Source organism: Gymnoscopelus microlampas, assembly GCF_963454915.1.
Source record: "Gymnoscopelus microlampas genome assembly, chromosome: 21".
NCBI classification, from domain to species: Eukaryota; Metazoa; Chordata; class Actinopteri; order Myctophiformes; family Myctophidae; genus Gymnoscopelus; species Gymnoscopelus microlampas.
This window is the reverse complement of record NC_139958.1, coordinates 6,804,789-6,821,671: the sequence shown is the minus strand read 5'-3', so window position 1 is coordinate 6,821,671 and position 16,883 is coordinate 6,804,789. Positions and strand designations below refer to the sequence as shown.

Here is a 16,883-nt window from a genome sequence, read left to right as displayed (position 1 = left end):
GGAACCCCCTAGAACCCTCCAAAGGACCCCTGGGGGTCCCCGGACCCCAAGTTGAGAAACACTGCCCTTACATCATCGCATAGAGTGTGTTACTGAAAAGTAACGGTGTGGTGGACATACAAGGTTTCCACCAGTGGTGTAAAGTAACTAAGTACATTTACTCAAGTACTGTACTGTACTTAAGTACAATTTTAAGGTATTTTTTACTCTACTGAATTAGTTACAATTTTCAGTACTTTTACTTCTACTCCACTACATCTCAAAGGCAAATATTGTACTGGCAGAGATGTGCACTCCACTGAGCATGAACCTTTCTAGTGGTTTTTAGTCATGGCTGCCAGTTCCCACCTGATGTCGTGAGGGAGTTCTGACTGCTCCACACCGTACTGAATAACTAGTAGCTTGCATAATGTCTTCAGTGTTGGAATTAAATCTAAGATGTACAGACCATCAGAGACTTGGCTTCCAAAGTGTATGATACGATCTCCCACCATGCAACAGCACATACAATACGTCTGAGAAGGGCCGTTTCCCTTGACTTCAACCTTATTCCAGGTGAAGGTCACTGGGTTGAATTTCCACACATCATTTAAGTATTTCCGGTTGTAGCCACCATATATGTACAGCTCTCCATTGTAGGCAAAGGCTGAATGACCCCAGCGTATTTCTGGGAGAGGCTGTGCAGGAGGTGTGTTCAGCCAGTTGTTGGTCTCTGTGTCAAACACTCTGATGTTGTAGTAGAACCCCTGGTCCCCATAGCCCCCAAATACAAACATCTTTGTCCCGATGATGGTGGCAGAGTGAATATATGAAACAGGTGTAGGAGTTCCTCTGGTTTTAATTAAAGCCCAGACCATTGTGGTGGTGTCCAACTTGTACATCTCATTCCTGTATCCTCCATAGTATCCTCCATAGATATACATGACCTTCTCCAAGACAGAGGCTGTGTGGTAGTGCCTCCCCTCTGGAACGGTTCCAGAAATCTCGGGCTTGAACCATCTGTATAGAGTCGACATCAAATCCATAGAGCAGGTTGCAGTTAGGATATCCTCCTCAGATGTAGATGCACTCTGCTATAAGTACAGCTGTGTGGCCCAAGCGCCCGGAGGGAACATCAGGGGGACCTTCTCCTCTTCCATTTGTCCATGGGGGCAACTTCCTCCAGCGCAGAGACACTGTGTTAAAGATGTGGACTTCCATCTAGATTTGTGTTATCTAATCATTTTTTCAAGACTTTTTGGATAATAGCCGCTGCACAATTTTGCTGGGGAACCCCCTAGAACCCTCCAAAGGACCCCTGGGGGTCCCCGGACCCCAAGTTGAGAAACACTGCCCTTACATCATCGCATAGAGTGTGTTACTGAAAAGTAACGGTGTGGTGGACATACAAGGTTTCCACCAGTGGTGTAAAGTAACTAAGTACATTTACTCAAGTACTGTACTTAAGTACAATTTTAAGGTATTTTTTACTCTACTGAATTATTTACAATTTTCAGTACTTTTACTTCAACTCCACTACATCTCAGAGGCAAACATTGTACTGGCAGAGATGTGCGCTCCACTGAGCATGTGAACCTTTCTAGTGGTTTTTAGTCATGGCTGCCAGTTCCCACCTGATGTTGTGAGGGAGTTCTGACTGCTCCACACCGTACTGAATAACTACTAGCTTGCATAATGTCTTCAGTGTTGGACTTAAATCTAAGATGTACAGACCATCAGAGACGTGGCTTCCAAAGTGTATGATACGATCTCCCACCATGCAACAGCACATACAATACGTCTGAGAAGGGCCGTTTCCCTTAACTTCAAACTTATTCCAGGTGAAGGTCACTGGGTTGAATTTCCACACATCATTTAAGTATTTGTTGTAGTTGTAGCCACCATATATGTACAGCTCTCCATTGTAGGCAAAGGCTGACTGACCCCAGCGTCTTTCTGGGAGAGTCTGTGCAAGAGGTGTGTTCAGCCAGTTGTTGGTCTCTGTGTCAAACACTCTGATGTTGTAGATGACTCCATGGCCCCCAAATACAAACATCTTTGTACCGATGATGGTGGCAGAGTGCCTATATGAAGTAGGTGTTGGAGTTCCTCTGGTGTTAATTAAAGCCCAGACCATTGTGGTGGTGTCCAACTTGTACATGTCATTCCTGTATCCTCCATAGTATCCTCCATAGATATACATGACCTTCTCCAAGACACAGGCTGTGTGGTGGCACCTCCCCTCTGGAACGGTTCCAGAGATCTCGGGCTTGAACCATCTGTGGGATTTGACATCAAATCCATAAAGCAGGTTGCAGTGAGGATACCCTCCCCAGATGTAGACGCACTCTGCTATAAGTACAGCTGTGTGGCCCACGCGCCTGGAGGGAACATCAGGGGGACCTTCTCCTCTTCCATTTGTCCATGGGGGCAACTTCCTCCAGCGCAGGGACACTGTATTAAAGATGTGGACTTCCATCTGAACACTGTTGTTCTTCTGATAGTTTCCTTCAAATGAGTACACCTTGTGTCCGACTACCACAGCAGCTGGGCTGGAATTAACATTCAGATGTATCGTCCAGTGAAACATTTCACACACCAACACCACTGTGAATCAGTGCAACTAATTTACAGAAAGGGTGTTGGAAGGCAGGGCAATTTATTCCCATAAGTTGCTGAATGGTGTTGTGTTAGAAAATACAATAACGACATTTAAAAGGACAATTACTTCTGATGTAATCATGATGTTGTGATATCATTGCGTGATGACATCATTAAATGGAATAGCTAATGACGTTACTCAACCTGAATGTCTATTTGAGCTAAATCTTTGATCAGATTTTTGTCAGTACTATGACATTTCCATATTTGGGCAAAAATGTGATAAAGACGCGGAGGATTTCCCCTTTAACCGGGCGCTGCTGATTATCAGGCCTGTAGATCTGCTTTCTGTTTTTTATCGTGAAAATTTGTGCCAATATTTGCTTCTGGGGGTTCTTTGAGAACCACTGATTATAGCGACATGAGTAAAAAAAAAAAAGGATTTAGAAGACATTTGTAGAATCCGCCAGAAGCAAATGTTACATTTCTGTCGGACAGAAATCTATCTCCATATTTACACTTTGTGTTGTTTTTGTCCGTAAACGAATGCCCCTACAGTACATCAGTGTCTCTTGAACTGTTTCATGTCAACCACTGATTATAGCAACATGAGTAAAAAAAAAAAGGATTTAGAAGACATTTGTAGAATCCCCCAGAAGCAAATATTTGAGTAACAAATGTTCGCTTTAAAAAATATATATAAAGACTTGCACACATTTTCAAGAGTAAAAAAAAAGGCAGATCTACAAGCTTATATCGCGGCACTCGGTTTTGAATAGCCAAAGAAATAAAAAAATGACACACAGATGCGTTCCCGGTGTTAATGGGTTAAAGCCCTGGGTATTCACACCACAACAGTTTATTGTCCCTGTCGGACACAAATCTATCTCCATATTTACACTTTGTGTTGTTTTTGTCCGTAAACGAATGCCCCTAGATCAGTGTCTCTTGAACTGTTTCATGTCAAGGACCCCCACATTAATACGTATTTTGCTGCGGACCCCCATCTGAAAATGTGCCAAGGACCCCCGTACTAAATTTGTGTTATCTAATCATTTTTTCAAGCCTTTTTGGATAATAGCCGCTGCACACTTTTGCTGGGGAACCCCCTAGAACCCTCCAAAGGACCAGCGATGATGTAAGGGCCTTACATCATCGCATAGAGTGTGTTACTGAAAAGTAACGGTGTGGTGGACATACAAGGTTTCCACCAGTGGTGTAAAGTAACTAAGTACATTTACTCAAGTACTGTACTTAAGTACAATTTTGAGGTATTTTTTTACTGTACTGGAGTATTTCCAATTTTCAGTACTTTTACTTCTACGCCACTACATCTCAGAGGCAAATATTGTACTGGCAGAGATGTGCGCTCCACTGAGCATGTGAACCTTTCTAGTGGTTTTTACTCATGGCTGCCAGTTCCCACCTGATGTCGTGAGGGAGTTCTGACTGCTCCACACCGTACTGAATAACTACTAGCTTGCATAATGTCTTCAGTGTTGGACTTAAATCTAAGATGTACAGACCATCAGAGACTTGGCTTCCAAAGATTATGATACGATCTCCCACCATGCAACAGCACATACAATACATCTGAGAAGGGCCGTTTCCCTTGACTTCAACCTTATTCCAGGTGAAGGTCTCTGGGCTGAATTTCCACACATCATTTAAGTATTTCCCGTTGTTGCCACCATATATGTACAGCTCTCCATTGTAGGCAAAGGCTGAATGACCGCAGCGTCCTTCTGGGAGAGGCTGTGCAGGAGGTGTGTTCAGCCAGTTGTTGGTCTCTGTGTCAAACACTCTGATGTTGCAGTAGAACTCCTGGTCCCCATGACCCCCAAATACAAACATCTTTGTACCGATGATGGTGGCAGAGTGACTATATGAAGCAGTTGGTGGAGTTCCTCTGGTGTTAATTAAAGCCCAGACCATTGTGGTGGTGTCCAACTTGTACATGTCATTCCTGTATCCTCCATAGTATCCTCCATAGATATACATGACCTTCTCCAAGACACAGGCTGTGTGGTCGTACCTCCCCTCTGGAACGGTTCCAGAAATCTCAGGCTTGAACCATCTGTGGGAGTCGACATCAAATCCATAGAGCAGGTTGCAGTGAGGATACCCTCCCCAGATGTAGACGCAATCTGCTATAAGTACAGCTGTGTGGCCCCAGCGCCTGGAGGGAACATCAGGGGGACCTTCTCCTCTTCCATTTGTCCATGGGGGAAACTTCCTCCGGCGCAGAGACACTGTGTTAAAGATGTGGACTTCCACCTGAACACTGTTCTTCTTGTGATTGTTTCCTTCAAATGAGTACACCTTGTGTCCGACTACCACAACAGCTGGGGAGTCATTATCATGTCCTTTCAGATGTATCGTCCAGTGAAACATTTCACACACCAGCACCACTGTGAATCAGTGCAACTAATTTACAGAAAGGGTGTTAGAAGGCAGGGCAACTTATTCCAAGAAGTTGCTGAATGGTGTTGTGTTAGAAAATACAATAACGACATTTAAAAGGACAATTACATCTGATGTCATAATTATGTTGTGATATCATTGCGTGATGACATCATTATATGGAATAGCTAATGACGTTACTCAAGCTGAATGTATTTGAGCTAAATCTATGATCCCAGTTCCCAGTCACATCTTTGATTCAGGACATTCATCTCTTCATGGGTACAGAACCATAATTAAAAGGTTGAGTGCTATATAAAAGGTTCTTTGATATTCATTTTCACTTTTTTTATGTTTTTTGAGGGGTTTTATGACCTCAATTGGACGCAAAAAAAACTGAACTTTAAACATTCAGTGGATTTTCTGTGGTCTGAGGTTTTCTGAATAATTAGGCTGAAAAGTAATCTGTGATTGGCCCCTGGACTCTGATGTCACAGTCCATTAGTCATCACATGATTGGCTTAGGAATGCGACAAAAAAAGTATCCGTGAATTGAAGTCTCCATGGGGTGACCGATCGATAGAAAGAAAGTCATTTTGGGGGTGAACTATCCCTTTAAGTACCGTTGATCCGAGCCGGAAACACAAATTGATTGACTGATCATCATCAAAATAAACATCCTCTGAAAATGCCCGCGGTGTTAGGCAGCCAGATCAGATGGGTGGGCCGCAAACGCTTTACAGATCTTCAAGTGGGCCCTCAGTGTTGATTTCGTCGACTAAAACTATGACTAAAAATGTTGGTCGACTTCCTTTTTTCACTGACAAAAACTCCATAAAAACTCCATAAAAACTCCATAAAAACTAGGCTATGACGACTAAAACTAAGACTAAATATAGTGACAATTTCGTCAACGAATAAAAACTAGACTAAAATGTAGTGGAGAAGAGATCCAGTAGAACTAAAAGACAAGTCATTTTATGTTTGGTTGCGCTCGGGTGTCGCGCTCTGAAAATAGCAGATCTACAAGCTCACAACGCGTCGCAGCGCGACGCGTTGTGAGCTTGTAGATCGGCTATTTTCAGCATGCAACCAAGTGTAAAATCAGCCATTACGACGCCATCAAGGCACCGCCAACATACATTTTAGTCGACTAAATCGACTGTAGATTTAGTCGACTGTAATCTTATGATATTTAGTCGACTAAAACTAGACTAAATCTAAAACATTTCATCGTTTTTTCATCATTGGAATAACGTGTTCCTTCCACGCGCTACAGTACGTCCAACAGGGGACGAGCTGTAGCTGTTTCCACACTGGAAAGTTTCCACACTGTGTGTGTGTGTGTGTGTGTGTGTGTGTGTGTGTGTGTGTGTGTGTGTGTGTGTGTGTGTGTGTGTGTGTGTGTGTGTGTGTGTGTGTGTGTGTGTGTGTGTGTGTGTGTGTGTGTGTTGTTATCTGACCGTTTCCACACACAGTGGTGACCACACACACTCCGTCCTGGAGGGTGTGGCCACCGGAGCAGCTGCTGCAGTTCCCCCTGCCCGCCCCCACACAGGTCACACAGCTGGCATCACATCTGAGGAGGAGAGCACGCACACACACACACACACACACACACACACACACACACACACACACACACACACACACACACACACACACACACACACACACACACACACACACACACACACACACACATTTTAAACATTTATTTATGTCCACACAAAGGAGAGCACCCAAGGACACAAATATTAAAGGAGCAGTAAGACTACATTCACAACATCATGGCATAATGTCTTCATGATACAATAAGCATGTCACTCAGTACGCTATGCCAATTATAGCAGAGACAGCACAATACTTTGCCAGCCTTTTTTCCCCCTCCTTTTTTGGGGCATCCCCAGTTGTTGAAACCCTCTAACAACCAGTCGGTGTGCATGTCCCAGGCTGCCAAATATAAAAACAAATAGTCTGCACCTATAACCCAGCCAGGGGCGCCACTACCGTGACGCAGACAACGCGGTTGCGTTGGGGCCCATGACGTTTGGGGCCCCTCCCCACCCCAAAAAAAAAAGAAAAAAAAGTGATATATAAAAAAAATAATATTGAATTAAAAAATAAACCTGGGTGGGCCCTTAACATTGTAAGTGCTAAGTAGTTGTTACAAAACCGTTGCTTATGTACCTGAAATCCATCACAAACCCGCGGAAAAAGTATCAGAAACCACTAATAACCGCAAAATTTTGGCGTGTACGCGCGAAGCGCAGTCCGGGCGCGCATGCACGCGCGCTGCGTGCGCGCTGCGTGCGCGTGCATGCGCGTTCATGAGGGCCCGCTGTGACCACCTCGCGTCGGGGCCTACTATTGCCTCGTTACGCGACTGAACCCCGCTCTGATAAGGTCAAAAAAGGTCTCTAATACAACAGACACTTCCCTGGACTCTTCATCAACCACAACAACATCTGGTGTATTAGCTGTCAAAGATGTAAATTATGTCTGGGTTATGACAGAGATAATCTCTCAAGAACAGATCCATAGCTGCGCTTGAATCTGTCGGGAGCCGTGTTGATAACCTATATCAGTGGTTCTCAAACTTTTTCGTGCCAAGGACCCCCAAATAGACACTTATTAGCCCGCGGACCCCCATTTGAAAAGATAAGCCAGGGACGCCCATAATAGAAGATTTGCTACGGCTCTCTAGCAGTGATTCTCAACCACTTTAGTTTCAAGGACCCCCAGTTTGACATGCATTAGGGCTACGGACCCCCATTTAATGGCATGTATGTCTCTGGGACCCCAATTCATATTGTAAAATCAATGTTAATTTAACTCTGAGAGTGTACAAATGGAACCAAATGGACCCGTTAGGGTCCATTTGGTTCCATGTGTACACTCTCAGAGTTACAGACCCATAAGGGTCCATTTGGTCCCTGTCCATCATTTAGCTGGGGACCCCCTGGGAACCCCCTCAAGTACCCCTTCGGGGTCCCCGGACCCCACTTTGAGAACCAATGACCTATATGCACATTGGCTACAAGTGGGCGGGCTTTCAGATCAGGGAAGCAGGCCGCGCTTTACCCAATCAAATGTAGTGGGCGGGATTTACTGTCACACGCGCTCGCCTCCCACTAAAAACAAACTGAAACTCATTTAACAATAGCGCCCTCGAAGCCGACAAAACCACGGAAAGATATTCACATTTTAACTCGCTCTTTCATCATAGAAACAAGTGGGCTCATAACCAAAACGATCCATGTTCTCTGGGAGAAGTGGTGTTAGTGTTCCGTGTAGAAATATTGTTAGTGAAATATTGTTAGTGGGAATGAAAACATAGGCGCACCACCGGAAGTGGTCGGCTGAGAGCAGACCAAAACCCCCGGGTTTCCTTGAGCACGGGTCCTCCATTCAGCTCCGCCCAGAGTCAAATGCAAAAGTGAAAAACAGCAGAGGGCGCTGTTTTTCCTTTTTTATTTGACGATGGGTTCCCAGATTGTGATAGAGATAAATCAGGTATAATTCCATCCCTGGGCAGTGGCTCAGGAAGTGGAGTGGCCGCTAGAGAACCGGAAGGTTGTTTCCTCTGCCATCGATGTATGTGTGTGAATGAAATACACCTTGGATAACGGCGCTATATAAATGCACCATTTACCTAACCCCAACTGAAGCTTTGTAAGCCTAACTCTAAGCATTCTTTTTCTCTTTTTTTCCCCTCTTCTCTTGTGAGGACAAGGATGAATGTTGTCTCTCAAATTCTGCTATACTTGTGGACACACGCACACGCACACACACACGCACACACACACACGCACACACACACACGCACACACACACGCACACGCACACAGTTAAGTCAACGATCCCAGTATGGCTGGCTGGCCATGGACAGATACACAGACCTGTGTACACACACACACACACACACACACACACACACACACACACACAGTGGGCTCACCTCCTACAAACCCGCTGCCCCTCCTCCTCTATCTCTGGGTCTGGCTCCACGGCGTAGAAACTGGCGCTGCAGGCCGGGACGCAGCGCCACTCTTCCATTAAGTATCCCTCTGCACACTGCTTACACGACTCCACGCCCTCCCCTGTTGTGTCACACAACAAGGCACACAAAGTACACATAGGCTACATAAGCAGTGGTTCTCAAACTTTTTCATGTCAAGGAGGACCCACCAAAATGATATGTATTTGGTCGCGGGACCCCGCATCTCAAAATGTTTTGTTCCAGGGACCCCCCCGAGAAGCAAAGATTTGAGTTACAAATGTTCGCTTTAAAACATATATATATCGTTCAAAGATTTGCAAAAATGTTCACGATTTGCCATGATTTTTGCCGCTCACTCTGTGACGCTCAATGAGCTTGTAGATCTGCTATTTTTGAATAGCCAAAGCAAGTACCGTAAATTTCGGACTATAAGCCGCGACTTTTTTCCCATTTTTCGACCCTGTGGCTTATATAACGGTGCGGCTTATCTATGGATTTTTATAGCTAACGGCCACTAGGGGACCTCCTAAATATAGTGATTTTACACCCGCGGCTTATAGTCCAGTGCGGCTTATATATGTACAAATCATTCAATTTAGCTGCTGCGGCTTATATTCAGGTGCGGCTTATAGTGCGAAAATTACGGTATAACATATGGTTAAAGTGGTTAATATGATTGTGACGCTAATTTAGTAACTAATTGTAACTAATTTAGCTGGGGACCCCCTGGTACCCCCCCAAGGACCCCTGGGGGTCTTTGAGAACCAGTGTTCTAGTCAATGGAGTCAACTATTTATTTTTGATATCTGACACCCACCTTTGGAGTTACATTGATCGATTGATTGATTGAACACTTTATTAACAAGTTACATTAACATGCTTAACTTTTTGTGTTCCGTAACACAAAAAGCTCCAGTGGGCTTGTTTCCATTGTGGTCCATTGTACTCAATTCATCAGTAATACAGAATTATAATACATACAATACATCATGGCACGGTGGCAAGGTAACCACTACTACCAAAGTGTCCTATTGCTTTAAATGCAAAGTGAGGATGTTGACAGTGTACTGTGTGGCTGTCAAACCCTTTTTTTTCTCCATTTGAGATGCCTGCCTGTGTGACCTCTTTGACCTCTCGACCGGCTCTCACCTGCACAGGAAGCGCAGGCCTGATGGCAGGGCTGACAGGTGTTGTCCAGCTTGCTGTGGTAGAAGCCCGCAGCACAGCTCCTCTGGCAGCGCGTGCCCTGCAGACTGCAGAGAGAGAGAGAGAGAGAGAGAGAGAGAGAGAGAGACAGAGGGAGAGAGAGAGAAAGAGAGAGAGAGAGAGAGAGAGAGAGAGAGAGAGAGAGAGAGACAGACAGAGGGAGAGAGACAGAGAGAGAGAGAGAGAGAGAGAGAGGGGGGGGGGGGGGGGGTCACACGTCACACGGTGACACACAGCCAGTCCTGTGACTCACTTCCATTAACCTATTTAAACCGGGAACGCATCTCTGTGTAACCACTTTAACCATTATTTCATACTTAGGATATTCAAAAATAGCAGATCTACAACAGATCGAGTGCCGCGCTATGAGCTTGTAGATCTGCTATTTTTGAAAAATCGTGAAAATGAGTGCAAATCTTTGAATATATATATATTTTTAAACATTTTTAACTCCAATCTTTGCTTCTGGGGGTCCCTGGCTGGAACAAGAGATGGGATGAGAGATGGGGGTCCGGGGCAAATACATTAATTCTGGGGGGTCCTTGACATGAAAAAGTTGGAGCACCACTGATATAGCGACATACTGTTAGGATTAAGAAAACATTGTTAGATATGTATCTGGCCACAGACCCCCATCTCAAAATATGTTGTTCCAGGGACCCCCAAGAAGCTAAGATTTGAGTAAAAAATGTTGCACTATATATGAGCTTGTAGAAATAGCCAACAAAATAAAAAAAAGGACACACAGATGCGTTCCCGGTCTTTAAGGGTTAAGACTGCATGGCTCAGGTTTCCAAACCCACTACGGTATAAATGAAAGTGTGCTGTGTACTGTTATTCATTAAATCTACTCGGTAAAACTTCGTCAGACCTGACATTTTATGAGGAATTACTTCATATAAATTACTAATTTACTAACGCTAATTTATGTGATGGCGCCGGCGCGGAGTATAGCATTGAATTTATAGTTTCCCCTTGTTGGAGCGCAAAGTATTTCTTTGACTTATTGCCGTGATGTGAACACAGAGCTACAGCATAACCACTTTCAACCTGCGGTGTCCCTATTTTGGGGATGTCATTATAGGTGTAAAGCAGTGGTTTTCAAACCTTTTTCACAGCAAGGTCCATTATTTATTCGGTATTTGAGCCACGGATTTACCATTTAATGAGATTTAAACTCTCAGACGTCCCAAGACTTAGAATATTTTTTTTGTCGTTGGATACGATTTTGTCCACAATTCCATGTTGTATTGATGTTGGTACCATAGGAGAAATAACAGGCAAACGTTGATCAAAAGAACAATTCTTTAATTAAGTAATACAGATGTTTAAATAATGAATAACTCTTGAGAGCGTAAAATGAAACCAAATGGACCCTTACGGGTCCATTTGGTTTCATTTTACGCTCTCAAGAGTTAAAGATCTAATAAGGGTACATTTGGTTTCCAACTCTCAATCATTTAGCTGGGGACCACCTGGAACCTCCTCAAGGACCACTTGGTGGTCCCCGGACCACTGGTTGAGAACCACCGGTGTAAAGAAAACAACTAAAAATAATAACGAATCAAATTCAAAACATTTCCAAAAATGTGTACATTATCCATATTTAAAGACATAACAGATGTACACAATGCGCTGTGACGCCATGTGAGCTGGTGGAACGGCTATTTTCACTATTCAACATACTATGTATGTAGGTCTTAACCACCAAAAGGAGTAGTTCAAAAATGACTTCAATTACACACCCTATGAAACCTTGCATGCATCGATATTTATTCGTTTTTGTTGCATTCCTGAGCCAATATTTTTTAATAAATAGTAGCCAAATAATTGTTACCCCCTTTTTTCTCCAAAATTTAGTCGTTATGCCAATTAATTCCTCCCCACACACATTTCTGTGTTGTATCCCACTGAGCTTTTATTTTATCTACAAAAGTATGTTCGCACAATGTTTGCCTACTTTTGCCTATTATACATTTACATGCCCAGAATAGTGATGCTAGCATTAACGTGGTTAACTGAAAACATAGCACATTTAACATAAACATAGCACCCCCCCCCCCCCCCCCAGAATATAGGGATGATATAGGGTTCCAGTAGGTTTATAAAGGTATCAGAGGTTTATCTCATGTTATTATGTATGCGCATGGCAGAGTGTGTGCACGGAATCTTGATAGCCGGAGGAGCTATATTTACCAAGCGTTTAACTCATTAAGACCGGGAACGCCATCTGTGTATGTGTCATTTTTAGATTCCCTTTTTGGCTATTCAAAAATATTTTTTGAAAAGTCGTGAAAATCTTTCAATATATACTTTTTTGTAACTCAAATCTTATTGCTTCTGGGGGATTCTACAAATGTCTTCTATCCTAACAGTTTTTTTTTTTTAACTTATGTTTACTGATTTATATATCAGTGGTTCTTAAACCTTTTCACGTCAAGGACCCGCTAAAATTATATGTATTTGGCCGCGGACCCCCATCTGAAAATATTTCGTTCCAGGGACCCCACAGAAGCAAAGATTTGTAAAAAAAAAAACGCATTCAAAGATTTGCACACAATTTCAAGATTTCTTTTCCGAAAAATAGCAGCTCTACAAGCTCATAGAAAATCTCTGAATATATACTTGTTAAAGCGAACGTTTGTAAAATGTTTTGTTCCAGGGACCCCCCAGAAGCAAAGATTTGAGTTTAAAATGTTCCTTTAAAAATATATATTCCCGATTTTTCAAAAATAGCAGATCTACAAGCTCATAGCGCGGCACTCTGTGCCGCGCTATGAGCTTGTAGATCTGCTATTTTTGAATAGCCAAAAGAAATCTTAAAACGACACACTGGATGCGTTCCAGGCTTGAATGGGTTAAGTACCAACACAGAAACGGGTCTTTTTTACCTTGTGCCTGTTCTGCATTCTGTGCAGATGCTGGGGGATGTGCACTTCAAGCAGTTTTCATTGCACCTCCTGCACGTATTCACATCTGTGGGGAAATCCCACAATACACACAGTGATTAATCTTTCTCACTCACACACATATGCAAGGCAGAGCCCCACACACACACGCACGCACACACACACACACAGGCACGCACGCACGCACGCACGCGCGCACACACACACACGCTGCAGTTACATAAACAAACCATTCAATAGCGAGAGCTCACGTTCAGCTGCATTCGAGGAGCCTCATACACTGTATTAGTGAGCGTTTAGGCATAAATATTGGACGGCTAAAATGTTAAATAAGTAAATAAATGATAAGCAAGTAATCTTCAATCAAATGTTTATAATTTAGGCATTTAGTTAGCAGACGCTCTTATACAGAGCGACTTAACAATAGCGAAATCAGAAGCCTATAAAACGACATGAACCCTATAGTCATCAAATGCCAGGATATACAGTCCCCTAACCCATTAAGACCGGGAACGCATCTGTGTAACCACTTTAACCGTTATTTTATACTTTGGCTATTCAAAAATATAAATATATCTACAAGCTCATAGCGTGCCGCGCTATGAGCTTGTAGATCTGCTATTTTTGAAAAATCGTGAACATTTGTGCAAATCTTGAATATATATATATTTTTAATGCAATTTATTTTACTCAAATCTTTGCTTCCGGGGGGGTCCCTGGAACAACACAATTTTAGATGGGGGTCCGCAGCCACATACATATAATTTTGGGGGTCCTTGACATGAAACAGTTTTAGAACCACTGATTCAATTTTTTTTTAAACTGTTAGGATTTAGAAGACATTTGTAGAATTCCCCCAGAAGCAAAGATTTGAGTTACAAATGTTCGCTTTGAAAAAATATATATTCAAAGATTTGCACAACTTTTTATGATTTTTCAAAAAATATCAGCGCTATGAGCTTGTAGATCTGGTATTTTTCAATAGCCAAAGTATGAGATAATGGTTAAAATCGAAAATGACAGATGCTTTCTCGGTCTTAATGGGATAAGTAAGTAAAATGCAAAGGATACCAGGTAAGCATCAAACCTAGCATCTATCTATACAACACGCTCTCTAAAAACTATTATTTACATTAAGTGGTCGAGCAAAAACATATTGTTGCTGTCAAGCAGGGAAAATCATTTTCCTACTATGCACCACGTGGGCATGGAATAAACTACAAAAAAAGAAAATCTAAAATAATCTGTATGATAATAATTATGTATGACAACTTAATACAACGTATTATAAGTGTTGGTCATAATGCATTACAAGCTCAGTGAAACAGCACATTATAACTACCTTAACTTAGTTAGTTATAAAGTGTCTTCATTCGAAGTTATTATACATAATTATAAACATTTATAACAAGTGTTATGAAGCCTTATAAGTGCATTGTATAATGCATTACAAATGTGATTATAATGCATTAAAGACGCAACCTTTAAGTCAAGTGTTGCCTCTAATACTCTTTGCATCTATTGTGTTTTCATATGGCTGCTACCATTGCCAGGTCTCTCTTGTAAAATAGATTTCTGGTATAGACTTCCTGGTAAAAAAATAAATAAAGGAAACAATAAAACAAATGCAGACGAATAGATCACTCGCCACACAGTGTATAAATGTAGAGGTATATTATCCAAACCCAAAACAATAGGTATCCAACCATGGTCCAGGTAGTAGCCGTCCCCACATTCGGCCACACAGGTGCTGCCGCCCTCCATCAGGTGCTGCCCGGGCTGGCAGGACGTGCACTGGTCACTGCGGCTGCCCGTGCAGCTCTTACAGGACGAGTAGCACCTCTTACAGCGCCGCCGGTCGCCCCAGAACCCCACGGGACACTCTGACACACACGTCCTGCGTTGGAGAGAGAGAGGAGAGGTCAGAGTGTAGAACGGTGTTGATTTCGTAGACTAAAATTATGACGAAAAATGTTCGTCGACTACCTTTTTTCACTGACGAAAACAAAATAAAAACCAAATAAAAACTAAGCTATGATGACTAAAACTAAGACTAAATATATTGACAATTTCGTCAACAATTAAAAACTAGACTGAAATGTTAGGGAGGGACTAGTGGAGAAGAGATCCAGTAGAACTAAAAGACAAGTCATTTTATGTTTGGTTGCGCTCTGAAAATAGCAGATCTACAAGCTCACAACGCGTTGCGTTGTGAGCTTGTAGATCGGCTATTTTCAGCACGCAACCAAGTGTAAGGCACCGCCAACATACATTTTAGTCGACTAAATCAACTGTAGATTTAGTCGACTATAATCTTATGATATTTAGTCGACGAAACTAGACAAAAACTAAAACATTTCAGGTGACTAAAATATGACTAAAACTAAATGGAATTTTATTCAAAAAACTATGACTAAAACGAAATCAAAAATTTCTGTCAAAATCAACACTGGTGTAGAAGAGGGAGTATAACTTCACACTTTGATCTCGCCGCAAAGCGGGCGGCTATGGGCTATATAGTTCCAAACATTGGAACTATCTCATTGGTATAGACAGGGAGCACTTCCGCATTCCATTATTCTTACAATGGGAGTCAACGCTAGTGTCATAACTCTCTTATAAGGCTCTGGGAGAGGTGACAGAATGGGATATAGTGGCAGTGATGGAAGAAGTATACTCAAGTTTTACTTAAGTATGAAAGTCTCAATACTGCAATGTAGATATACTCTCCCGTATTCCGTATTCAAAATGTACTTGAGTAAAAGTGCAAAAATGTCGGCTTCAAAATATACGCAAAGTACCAAAAGTAAAAGTACTCATTGTGCAGGATCAGGATGTACAATTTCGCAAGTTCAAAATGTAAAAAAAATCTATTGAAAATAGCCGATCTACAAGCTCACAATGCGTTGCATCGCGACGCATTGTGAGCTTGTAGATCAGCTATTTTCGAATGGCCGAAAAAATATGTAAGTGGTTAGTGTGTTTTGTAATAATAATCAAATTCTACAAAGTGATCTACAAATCTACACAATTTGTCGCAATGCATAATGAGTACTTTGTACTTTTGGTACATTTTCATACCAATACTTTTGTACTTTTACTCTTTTACACTTTTACAAGTAAACGTTGAATTCCGGACTTTTACTTGTAACAGAGTATTTCTACATTGCAGTATAGTAACATTTGAGTACTTTTTTCCACCACTGGGATTCTCTGCCCTATGGCAGTGAGAATGATATCAGTGGAAGTAGCTCCTGTGGATGAATCTTTCCTCCATGTTGATGAAATGTGATTCTAAGTGCTCATGAGAGACTGTCTGAGTGCTTCCATAACAAAGTGTTCTGTCATGTGCATTGATCAGTGAGCAGAGGGAGTCCCAGACGTGTGCTTCTTCATGTATGTAATCATTATTGAGGAATAAGGTTTAGTCCAAAGCAATGCCTCTCAAAGTGGTGTCCGGGGACCCCCAGGGGTCCTTGAGGGGGTTCCAGGAGGTCGCCATGCAGCGCCAGCAAAATGAGTAAATATATACAGTAGCATCAACATCGGTTTAACCACTTTAACCCCAGTTTATCCTTTAGGCGAAAATAACCGATCTACAAGCTCAAAGCCTGACGCAACGCCTTGTGAGATTGTAGCTCTGCTATTTGAGAAAAATCTTGCCAAATTGTAAAATAAATGTTCCAGTTTTTTTCCTGTTATGGTGGTCCCTGTCACAATTTATTTTTAAATGGGGGTCGGGTCCGTGGCCAAATACCTATCAATTCAGGGGTCCTTCACAT

The 16,883-nt window shown here is 42.4% G+C and overlaps 1 protein-coding gene across 1 annotated transcript in view; it reads right to left on the bottom strand.

Annotated features, from left to right (window-relative positions):
* The window catches only part of pcsk5a (proprotein convertase subtilisin/kexin type 5a), a gene marked incomplete at both ends in the record, with an annotated part of 129,091 nt that overhangs the window by 84,929 nt on the left and 27,279 nt on the right, over window positions 1-16,883 (bottom strand). Inside the window, 8 exons of the mRNA XM_084047067.1 lie at window positions 855-999; window positions 2,217-2,531; window positions 4,616-4,913; window positions 6,447-6,523; window positions 8,945-9,086; window positions 10,136-10,239; window positions 13,084-13,168; window positions 14,808-14,998. Of these exons, the coding sequence (XP_083903193.1) occupies window positions 855-999; window positions 2,217-2,531; window positions 4,616-4,913; window positions 6,447-6,523; window positions 8,945-9,086; window positions 10,136-10,239; window positions 13,084-13,168; window positions 14,808-14,998 (1,357 nt within the window). The remainder of the gene's footprint in view (window positions 1-854; window positions 1,000-2,216; window positions 2,532-4,615; window positions 4,914-6,446; window positions 6,524-8,944; window positions 9,087-10,135; window positions 10,240-13,083; window positions 13,169-14,807; window positions 14,999-16,883) is intronic.